At 35.1% G+C, this 12253-nt stretch overlaps 1 protein-coding gene across 7 annotated transcripts in view; it reads left to right on the top strand.

Moving 5' to 3' along the window:
• Positions 1-12253, top strand: part of MPDZ (multiple PDZ domain crumbs cell polarity complex component) — a 181973-nt gene that overhangs the window by 135894 nt on the left and 33826 nt on the right. For 5 of the 7 annotated variants that reach the window (XM_033237359.1, XM_033237358.1, XM_033237362.1 and 2 more), the window contains 5 exons: positions 1103-1213; positions 5212-5310; positions 8604-8766; positions 10585-10781; positions 11943-12034. In XM_033237359.1, the coding sequence (XP_033093250.1) occupies positions 1103-1213; positions 5212-5310; positions 8604-8766; positions 10585-10781; positions 11943-12034 (662 nt within the window). The remainder of the gene's footprint in view (positions 1-1102; positions 1214-5211; positions 5311-8603; positions 8767-10584; positions 10782-11942; positions 12035-12253) is intronic. The other 2 variants (XM_033237361.1, XM_033237363.1) reach the window with 2 other exon arrangements.

Here is a 12253-nt window from a genome sequence, read left to right as displayed (position 1 = left end):
GTATGTAGACTAGGTGAGTGCAGATCTGCAAATCATTCCATTCTGAGAATGAAATGCTTTGGACTTGAGCAAAGATAATTAACATCCTGTTAAATTTTTCCACGAATGGAATATGTAGTAGACATATGGTAGACGTGAATACTGACTTTTGTTCTACAAAAAAGTTATAAGCTATTTTAATATGCACTGAAAAAATGTTGTCATCTAAGTATCAACCTGAGGGAGGTTTTTATCTAAATCTATATAATTCTTTTAAAGGTGGTAATGTTCTGTGCAAAGATCTAATAATGTTCTTTTCTAGAATTGTGTCCACTGTGGGTTTACTCCTCTAGTAATATTATATATATCATAACATGGTAATTGGAAATGATAAAATGACACTAACATCCTATAGTTTTCTGATAGGATTAGCATTTGGCCTTTTAAACTATTTTCCTTCTTATTCATAAAGTGTGTAAGCTGAGTTGATCTTTACTCAGGCAAGCCATGATCAACAAAATTTACAAGATAACTTTCATTGTCAAACTATGTAAGAATTACTAACAAACACAATTTCTTAGCTTCCAGCTCCTGTCATATCTACTGTGAGGACTCTTTTGCAAAACTAACCTTACCATTATCTGATTTTTCTGGATATCAGAATTTTGTTTTGAATTCAAGGTTCCCTGTACAGAGAGAATTACACAAGGCATCTCCCCTTACTTCCCAAACCACCCTATAATATATTAGAAGAAAATTAGTACGGTGACTTTCATGATGAAGACAGTGCTGCTAGATAGTTCCCTCATATTATTTCTTTAATGATACTGATTTTTTAATTTGAAAGAGCAGCTGAGCAATGTAAGGAATGAAGAAGCAGAGCCTTCATTTCAACTAATTATGACTTGAACTAATTATTGGAGACAGAGATATGTGTCCAAAGCAAGGGACCACGAGTCTGCTGGACAGACAGGAAGTTCTGCAGCTTCACATGTAGTCTCAATTAGTTTTGATATTAAAACAGATTTTCTAGTCTAACCAAGTACCCCTAAAACTACATATCCACACTTTTTTTGTTGTTCTATAGATTCTTGAAATGTTAAGCTGAGGCCTTCCATTGCAGGTGGATGGAATGGACCTCAGAGATGCAAGCCATGAACAAGCTGTGGAAGCCATTCGGAAAGCAGGCAACCCTGTAGTCTTTATGGTACAGAGCATTATAAACAGACCAAGGGTAAGCGAACACAAAGGGCAAGGTAGGCATATCCAAACAGTGTTCAACTTGGAATCTAATGTATCAAGGGCCAAGTTGTCTGGATGAGCAAAGATAGTGATTTTTCAAATCTCAGAAGGCTTGTTAAAAGTTTGTTTTGCTTTCTCAGAAATTGAGTTATCCTGTAAATCCCTTCCACCATGTTTAATAAAGACTTTTGAGGTCTGTTGAATATACACAGAAGTAGGATTTATCAGTATCTCTAGGTATCTAGATGGTTAATTATTAGTATTCATTTTAATCACAAATGCACAAATTATTAAAAGAATTGTGGCATAATAATTCAGATTAATCATCTGTGATCTCTAGTGGAGCCCCTTAGAAGCCAAATAAATGACATTTTCTTGAAATTTATTCTCTAGACAGAATCTCCTGCTTATGCAATCCCATAATCATCTGTGAATGATCTTTCATGTATTTGTGTATCCCACTGAAACGTTAAATTTGCACAGGGTAGATTTGGTTTGTTTACAAGTGATTTCATAATTGCTGTACTCTAGCCATAATCACTGTGTAGCTTTTCATCACTGTATAGCTATTGGTGGACAGAAACCTACCAACCCATTTTGCCATCAGTCACTACAGGTAAAATAGCTTTCAAAAACATTTTAGAAAATGTAAGTTACATTTAATGATTGTTGTTAACAAAAATACAGAGCAAGGCTTTGGATTTGATATGACTTGATGCTGAAGATGAAAATTATGCCAAGAGTTTAAAACTATTTTTTGACTCCTTCTTTGTGCCTCATGAAAAAAAAAATTCATATGCAGCAGTTATTAAGCATATTGGATTCACATACCCCTTTGAAAGTTCTTTAGAAACATACACATCCATTCAAAAATTGCATACCATTTCCTAGATGTCCTGAAGCACTTATAGGCTCCTTTTTTGGGTTTAAGTTAACAACCTCCATCATAGTGATTCTCTTTGAATTACCTGCTTACTAGCTTTTAGGGTTGGTTGTCTTTAAAACAAAAATATCAACATATGTGAAGGAAGTTGAAGGTATCATCTAAAACTTAAAATATGTAATTTTATCTGCAAAATACATTTAATTTAACTTGTAAAGTTAAGAATTTAAGATATTAGGGCTCAGTTTAACTTCTGAAATTAAGAATTTAAGATATTAAGGTTCAAATGATGAAAATAACCAACAGCTCTTTAGATGAGCTCTGTCAAAGTAACTTACCAATATTCTATGCATGGACTGTAAAGTGACCAGATTTATTTTACTGGCCCTTCCTTCTGTTGTGAAGACAGGTGTAACTCTGATCTGGGTTTACTGTAAAGAGTGAATCTACTAGTTTTTAATGTAAGCACTTCAACATCTGCAATTTTTAATCATTCAGTTGTTTATTGTTAGGTAATAATTATCCATTCAGAAAGAAAATTTGCCAAATGGTAGGGCTGCATCATGCTGCATTCTTTACAGAACTATTCTGTTTGTTTAAATAACTATAAATCCTTTTACATTTGTTTCCATTTGTGTGTTAAACATAGACACAGCATAATAATGTTAAATGGGTGTTTAAGTTAAAGCTATTTTTTGTGGGTGGGTTTTAGTCCTTTTTTTGTTTCATTTATAATTTACAATTTTTATGTCATTTGGGACAATACTATAAATTGCTGAATAGTGATTCTCAATATTGCTTTAAAAACTTAAAATTACAAATATTCCTTTCAGTGTCAGGCACATTTTCCAATGAGCTGGGAAGACCTTGTCTCATACACCTGGAAAATACCCTTATTTTGCTCTCTGAGGTATAATGATACCTGATTTTATAGCAGTTGTTCCAGGATAAATCTTGTTATGAATGACATATTTAGTCAAGTCATACTTATTTTGCTTTAGAAAATTAAAATTAATTTTGCATTTAAAACGAGATATATTTTGTTTCAATGATTTACTTCCTTATGGAAATAATTAGGTCTCCAGTAATCTAAAAGGGACACTCACAAATGCACATACTTAAAAGTCTCCTACTGATAATTGTTTTATCTGTAGTTGTAGGATAAAGCTCCTAGGAAATCTTAAATGTAAGGTGAAAAGCCAATCAGTTGCTTTGGCCCTTAGGGTCTTCACGAATCAGAAACTTCTAGAAGTAGCCCTGATTATTTCACCTGTATGACCCTTCACAGAATTCAGTCTGACTGCATTTTCTCACTGAAAGGCGAGCCCTATTTAATATGGACTAGAGAATGTTTTTGTCTTCCCTGTGCTGCTTCGTTGTTAATATTTCCGCTTTTCTCAGCCCTTGAGACTATAAACAGGAGTATCATCGATTTTTTTAATAAGAAATAGTTTGTTTCTAAAAATCTTTTCCTAATAATAGAGTAATCTACCATTGTATCTGCTGTGCCTATGCTATAGTTTTACGCTTTGCTATCAGGGCCAAATTCTAATCCTCTAAGATCTGCAAATTGAAAAGAAAACAGAAGTAATAAAAAATCATGAACTAGAGCTTTCTTTAAATATTCCATTTGTTGCTAGTTTTGTTTTCTAGTGTTTTACAGAATTGTATAGTACACTGAAAACCTAAAAATCCCATGTAGGGAGATTAGAAATAATCTCCACCTTCCGTAGCATTGAATTACTTTGCCTAGGATGTATTTGTCACCTCTGCCTAGTCATTTCTTCCACCTTAATAAATGGTCATGTGTCTTGGTATTTGTGATCTTCTCTTTTGTAAAGCAGGAGTTGACATTTTAAACTGAAAAGCAGAGAGAAAGTTGAGATGAGCAGAAATGTCATTGTGCCCATTTCTTTTCCTGTCTTCCCTCTGTAGGAAAAACATTGCAAGAAGAGCAGATTGAAAGGGTAATGTGGCATAAGCTTTAGTGCAGGCATGCTGAGGATAGAGTCTTTCCAGAGTGTTCTCCCATACAGGGTGGTGTCACATGACAACCTCTCCCTATACTTGACGCCTGCCAGTGGGGCTTTTTTATAGAGAGAAGTAACACAAACATTTAATTGGAGCCAAAATGAATTTTAAATGTCTGCAGTTTCCCCTGAAAGATATAGTCAATAAAAGAAAAAGATAGCGGGTGTGAAAAGAAGGAGAAGAATTTATTGTGCTAAGGAAATTACTTTTTTTTTTTTAACTATGAAAATGCTAAATTCTATCTGGCAGTCATCCTGGCTTTAATATGTATTTTCAACTCTAACAGTCTGGCTCAGGGCTTATTACTGGCAAGCCACAAAACCTCTGAGAAACACTGTAAGGCAGGACTTCAAATATTGTCTAAAGCCTCATAAATTCTCCAATAATATGGGCAATTTTATAGGAAATTTATTTATAACATGAATCTCCATGTTCCTACCTCCACAAAAACTGGGCAGAAATAGAGAACACCACTGTACAGGAGTTCATTTTTTAATAAATTATTGATTTTTTAAGTTAAAAAATACAATTGCTCTAAAGCACTGTCAATATCAAGTCAAAATATGAAAGTTTCCTTACTGGGAGACAAAATAAAAGAATAATGAAGGTTACCAATTAACTAGCAGACCAAATTATAATTTGCATTCTAGACAGATTATTTTTAAAAAAAAACATAATTAGCTTTTAGATGTAAATAAAAAACTTATATGGTTTTAATTTTGAACATGTTTACTGATATTCATGAAACATGTATTAATATATAAGATGGGCAAAATATATGTACTTCTGTTAGTAATACTGAAGTCATTGAGCAAAAATAAAAGAAATTTGGGATCAGTTTGACAACTAGTCTCCTGTATGGTTTGTGACCTGATTTAGACTCAGGTATAGATTTAGGTCATCAGAAACAAATCTTTAGTTCCAGACTATTTTAAGATGTTGCTATTAATGACTGGATCTGATAGGATCTAGTTTCACACAAGCATTTCTTTAAATCAGTATGTGCTTTGCTTTTAAAACTGAGTTGTTTTCAATACATTTCCTTTGCGTTCAGCGCCTCTTATGTTTCCTTTTAGAAATCCCCTTTGCCTTCCTTGCCGCACAACCTTTACCCTAAGTACAACTTCAGCAGCACTAACCCATTTGCTGACTCTCTACAAATCAACGCCGACAAGGTTGGATAATGCCCATTGTCTTGCTGTTGGTTGCCTTTTGCAAATGTTTTGTTCTTTGTTACTGCTGTGTCTTTGTCCCAGTTCACTATTTACTACATTTGGGCAGGAAAAAAAAAAAAAAACTCTCAAAGCTGTTTGGAGTGGGCATGCAAATCCTTTCTTAAGCGCATTTTCCTGCCAGAGAATATTTATTTTTATTGCTGAAATTAAATGGCCCTTCTGAAGAGTAAGGGAGAATCATGAGTCCAATGCTTTTCTTTCATTTTGGTGTGATTTAAAATTTCTGATATTTAAATTTTTGTTAGTTGCCAAATGTATGATACGTTCACACATAGTTTCTTTAAAACCATGTGTTGATTTAAATCCTTTTCAGACTTCTACAAGGTGATCGTAAAAGCTCTTCCATGAGTTAATCACTGCACAAATAATTGTGTATGTGTACATGCAGGAGTCTGTTGAATATTCATGAAGCATGCCCATGTAATTGCCTGAATCAGGAAACGTAACTGTTTCAATGCTCGTAAATCTATACTTGGATCTTCTCATTTTCTGATGAAATTATAAAACCAAAATTGAAACAAAAATTTACAAGAATTTATATACCATAATTTGATCATGAAAAGAAAGAAAGCAGTCAACAATTTTTTTTTCAGGAAACGCTTTACGAATATTCGTCAGATTTCCATGTTATTGTAATAAATACCATGTTATTGATATGGATAACCAAAGATGCTGTATCTGAAGCAATATGTTTTCTATTGCTATAGGAATTACAGAATTCAAGTAGAATTATCTTCCATTGTTCCCCAACTAACCCTTTTGCTCCCATACCCTTTAAGGTTTGTGTCAGTGTGGAATTTTCATATGTGGGTGTGTTACAGTGTGCTTTATGTGTGTGCTGTACTTGATGTGTACATACACGGCATGGAGTGATTTCAAGTATACATTGCATTTTTGACAATGAAGGCTAAGCAATCTTTGTTAAAGAGCTATATTTTCATGAATACCTTTTAAAAAGTGTCACTAACAAGGCAGATACATGATCCTGATGAGAATGAGGGTGTCAGGTATATGAAAATGTAACACCTGATTGCCCCTCAAGTAAATAGAGGCTTATATTGGTTTTATTAGTCAGGTAGGTTTTGGTGTACTCACAGTATGAAAATGTTGTGCCTGAGATCCCAGACAGGTTTTCAGATAAGCAGGTTTTGTTTGTTTGTTCTTAAAATAACAGCTCAGAAAAATTATTCAGCAAGATCTATAAAATGCCATCTTTAGATTTGTTAAAATTATGGGAAGTTTAAATTAGATTTTGTTCTACTTTTTAAAAATGGAATGGACTTAATCAATGCTTGATAACATTTTCTGTTGTTACAGAGAAGTAAATGTTTTTAGCCAGAAAAATTCTGAAGTGCATATCTTGCTCCTTTTACTATGATAATGAAACTTGATTGGATCAAATGAGGGTTTTGTGTGTGTGTGTGTGTGTGTGTGTGTGAGTGTGTGTGTTTGCTTTTATTGGTATATTATTAATTTGAGACATTTATGGCACAGCATTTGGGAAGATAACAAGGGTTCCATTTATATTAGTAAGTTTCATCTGTTTGTCCAATGACGTATAGACTGAACATTTCAATATAGCAGATTCTGTAATCTGACACTTATGCCGTTAAATCCCTATCAGTCAGCTTTTTGCTTTGCCAGAAAATTGAGTGCTTTCTGAATCAACAAAGAAAGGTCACATTCAGTCTCAGATAGTTCTAGTGTTAGATATATTTTTAGGTATTCTAATTCTTGGCACCAATAAATAATTGCTAAGTAATATGTGCATGTTTATCACTTAATGTATCCTTGTAAGAAGTCAGTTTAAAAAAAAACATAATGTTTTTCTAGATATAAACATACATAATAAAACATTATATCAGAGGAATTATTATGCAGTAAAAAGTAAAATAAAGATATATAGGAAAACCATAGGTTCAAGGCATCAGGGACAGCTTCGTAACAAGGTTAGAACTTTAGCTGGGTGTCCCTGACCTTTGAGTTAGGTACTGTCTTACTTATGCAAGTTGGAGGAGACATCATGATATAATGGAAAGTGTACTGGATTAAGAGTTAAGCAAAAAGAAGTCTAGTACCACTGTTTGATTTGAAACAAAAACTTTCACTTCTTATAGTCTCAGGTTCAAAAGGTTTATTCATCTGCAACATGAATAAAATGAACTCAGTGACTTAAAGACCTTTCAAACTCTTAACATGCTGTTTGATCATCTATAGTATTAGATTGGTGCAAAAGTAATTGGAGTTTTAATGGCAAAAACTGGAATTATTTTTGCAGTATAAGAACTTGATGATGCCAAGTCCTTTTTTTTTTGAAATAGGACCTATGACCCTAAGTGACAGCCAGTATGCCACGCTTTGGCTTTCTATTAAGGAGCCTCTGTGTTTCCTCATTTATCTTGTGATCTGCCTTGGCAAGGGAAAGCTGGTGTCCTTAAAACCATGCCTCTCAGATCCGAGTGTGTACTCTGTGCTAACAAACTGGCTCCCTGGTAGACAAGCCTGCATGTGTGATACTTGCTGTCCTGGATTTGTTAAGAGAATCATGTGGAGAGAGGATTCAGGTAGCAATAAATAATTATTTATGTTTAGTCTCACTAATAAGCTTTGAAGGGCAACTTCTTTGTTAATTTTTTTTCCTGCAGTTTCTTGGCAGATTTTTCTACATGCCCCAAATCTTACCCAGACCCAAACGTTATAACTTTTGAATGACATTTTTTCTAGAAGGGAAAGTTCAGTTTTCTACCAAGTCATTTAAGCCTTCAAATTCATTAATTCATTGGCTTAAAAGAGCAAATAAAAGCTTAGTGAATTATTCTCTGATACTACTTAGTTTAATATATTTAAACTTTGCCTGAATCCCATCTAATATTTCTTATCTATTTATATATATAATAGATATATATGGAAATAAGAATATGTCAAAAACAAAGTCCGGCTTTAAAATATCAAACAAATAATGGAAAGCTCATATATATATGTTTTATATATATAATATATATTATATAAAATATTTAACAATCTGAGCCTTCCATTATTTGTTAGATATTATATATATGAGCTTTCCATTATTTGTTATTTTATATATATATTATATACATATATGAGCTTTCCATTATTTGTTAGGTATTTTAAAGCCAGTCTTTGTTTTTGACATTACAAACTTATTTCTTCTTCTTGAAGTTTTCTTCCTTAGACTGCACAAACCTACTGCATTCTTTTTGTTCCCACAGGCACCCAGTCAGTCAGAGTCAGAGCCAGAGAAGGCTCCATTGTGCAGTGTGCCCCCACCCCCTCCTTCAGCCTTTGCAGAAATGGGTAGTGATCACACACAGTCATCTGCAAGCAAAATCTCACAAGATGTGGACAAAGAGGATGAGTTTGGTTACAGCTGGAGTAAGTTGTCTTTTTGTGATGTATTTAATTATAAGAGGTATTAAAATAGCTCTGAGTTTCTCAAGGATTGTGCCCTGGATAAATAAGTATGTTGCAGCTTTGTGATATATACTGCAGTTCTGTGTGGAAAGAAATAGTGTTTGTTTTGCTTGAATACAGCATACATTCCTGAGGCATGAAATCATACTCTTCCTTTCCTTTAAAAGTGCTGTTAAAGCTCACTCTGCCTTTTGTATGAGAATTAATAAGGACAGGGCACTGTCTCAGAAGCTATGCCACTCTGTGTCTTGAACAAGTCACCACCCCTTTCTGGGCCTCAGATTCCTCATGTAAAATCTGGCTGTTGTTGATATCACACCTTGCACTTCTGGTGTATTTTCTATACCAGAATGGTGATGTAGTATAATTGTGGAGATAAAAACTTTAGGTATTGACTAAACTGTTTAACTGTCTCTAAGCTTTAGCCTAGTGATTATCTCTCTTTTTAAAATGGAGTTCTCCCCTCAGGTTGCTAACAGTCTATTAGACAGTGCCAAAAGAGTGCTAAGCACAGCGCCTCGTGCCCAGCAGTCTTTCATAGGCAGCTGTTATTAGGACCAATAGGGAGTCTCTGTTTTCTAAGCAAATACCATTTTACAGGAAAATATTTAAAATTTAGCCCGAAGTTATCAATGTCATTGTTTTAAAAAGTTTTATTTTAAAAATCGAATTTTTCCTTTAAGAAAGCTGCGGTACATCTTTTTAGGAAGTACGGAACATAAAAGTTGTGCTGCTATATTGTGGGAATCAGGAAATAGTTTATGAGGTTGATGCAGTTAGGAATCAATGTAGAATGCATGACATTAGCCCATTAGCCATATAGTAACGTTTTCTAAGATGACTGGTAAAGTTTGTAGGTTTCTCAGTCTGTTCTCAGTGACGCTAGAGCGTGTTGCTAACAATCAATGTGGTCAGAATGTACTCTTGAGGAAAATGTGAACTGGAATGTTTCAGTTTTCTATTATGAAGCCACCCCGAAATGTAATGGCATAAAACAATAATTTATTATTAATCTATCAAAGGGCAGTGGGTGACTGGGCCCATCTGGGCTGGACTTCCAAGACAGTTCATTCATGTGGTTGGCAAGTAATGCTGGCTGTTGGCTGGTTGCTCATCTGTGGCTGTGCACTGGAGCACCTACGTGAGGCCTTAGCCCTCATAGATTGAATAGGGTGCACAATAACCATCACCTCTTGAAAATGTGGGATAGGAGATGTAAATGGTGTCATCTAATTAGGAAATGTGTCCCAAAGCTGGGATACATATATCAAGTTGTCCTGGCCTGATAGCTCTGTGCAAAAAGGAAGCTCATTTCCTTCATTTTGCATATATCTACCAAGAAACTACCCAACATGATGTGATATATAATGTTGATATTCCAATGGGAGAAAAGCTCCCACTGTTCAGTGAACACAGATATTCTGGATGCCTCAGTTCTGTTCTCCTCTGCAAATGATCAAGTTTCTGGTTTAATCATAGTCTTTTTAGAGTTTGTAAATATGAATTACTTCTCTTTGGCATAACCACCCCAAGGTGAACTGATTAATCAGACATTGTGCTCTCTGCACCCTAGATGCAAAGAAATTCCTCAAAGTTTGGGTCCTCCAGGAAACCAGTCCTGATGCCCAAGTGACTAGTATATTTAGCTTTTAACTGACAAAGATTACATTTTGGTACAAAATACTGCCCTTTTGAGATAAAACTAAATAGCTTTCCACAGTAAAGCATTTGACTGTAAATTAACTTTAAATATGTATTTGTTGTTGTTGTTGTATGTAGAAAATATCAGAGAGCGTTATGGAACCCTAACAGGTGAGCTGCATATGATTGAACTGGAGAAAGGTCATAGTGGTTTGGGCCTAAGTCTTGCTGGGAACAAAGACCGATCCAGGATGAGTGTCTTCATAGTGGGGATTGATCCAAATGGAGCTGCAGGAAAAGATGGTCGATTACAAATTGCAGATGAGCTTCTAGAGGTAAGTTTTTGTGGAAAACTTTGAATTTATTCTTGTTTTATAAGTGTAAATGGAACCGTCAGTTTCCAGAAAATCACCTATACCTTATAGCGACTGAGAAAGCCATTGCTTGCTTAATAAAATAGATGCATTGCAGCAAATCTGGCTCTAAACCAAATTTCTACTAAGTAGAGTCCATGTTCCCATTAACATCCATTAAAAGGTCATGACTGTGTAGCACCAGAAACAATTTTTGCCCCAAGATAGTAATAAAGCTCACACTTCAAAAGCATTTGTTTTGTGTGCTGCATTTTTATTAGGAGTTTTTGAAAAGCCAAGTGACCAGTCATTCCCCAGAGGCTGACCCACTGGACGGACATTCTGGAACTTGAATCACTAATAGGAGAAGTGATGAGGGTGAGGTGGAGTGGGGTCAAGGTTAAGGCTAAATAACAAGCAGTAACTCAGCTTGCCAAACAAAATAAATTTGTGGACCATACTTTATAGGGTTTAGAATTTTATTTGCTTGTGTTGTTTGTCCTTGCCCCTCCTGGGCTGGGATCCACATGATTTTATACTGCCTTTATACTCTTCCCATGCTGAGTATGTTTCTCCCTATAGACACGGAAGGCTCAGTTGGCAGTGATTAAACGACCAAATGACTGAGCCAGTCATTTGCATTAGGCACTATACTGTTTAGGCACAGTTTGCTGCCTAAATCCTGAATCTACCCAGCATGCCTTCTCCCAGTGACCTATTTCTAGGGCTTGAGTTTTGAGACTAAGTGGGAAATACGACAGTAAGGAACTTCCCAGGATGGTCTTGCAGGTGACAAGTTTTTCCACAGAACCCTCATTTTGTGCAGAGCATCCTGGGAGCCCAGTGCCTGCCAGGAAATTTGCTGTCTACTCTCCTGCAGTTGGTCCCAGTGGTGCCTCTTTATCAGCAGTCCATGGATGTCAGCCTTCATGTGCGTTATTTTAACGCTGGCTTTAAACATGAGCTATTCTTTTATTCACCATGAAAAGTCAGGTTCATGTTCTGGGGAGGAAAATATATAACATTTAATATAAAATATATTTTAAAGGAAGAAAAAAATGTGCTTTTCATTAATGAGGAAGGATGATAAAAATTTATGATACTAAAATTTCAGACCCAACTAATGATATTTATTTCTCGCAGATCAATGGTCAGATTTTATATGGAAGAAGTCATCAGAATGCCTCATCAATCATTAAATGTGCCCCTTCTAAAGTGAAAATAATTTTTATCAGGTGATCATTTTTCTTTTGCTAGTTTACCAAATACTTTTTGTTAGCATTTCTACTCGGAGTTCTTTTGAATGAAAATAAAACATTTGTGGCCGGGCATGGTGGTTCACGCCTGTAATCTCAGCACTTTGGGAGGCTGAGGCGGGCGAATCATGAGGTCAGGAGATCGAGACCATCCTGGCTAACATGGTGAAACCCTGTCTCTACTAAAAAAAAGAAAAA

This window comes from Trachypithecus francoisi, unplaced genomic scaffold, assembly GCF_009764315.1.
Source record: "Trachypithecus francoisi isolate TF-2019V2 unplaced genomic scaffold, Tfra_2.0 Lachesis_group16, whole genome shotgun sequence".
In the NCBI taxonomy this organism is placed as follows: Eukaryota; Metazoa; Chordata; class Mammalia; order Primates; family Cercopithecidae; genus Trachypithecus; species Trachypithecus francoisi.
Note: the sequence above shows the minus strand (reverse complement) of the source record. Positions and strands in the feature narration are given on the sequence as shown.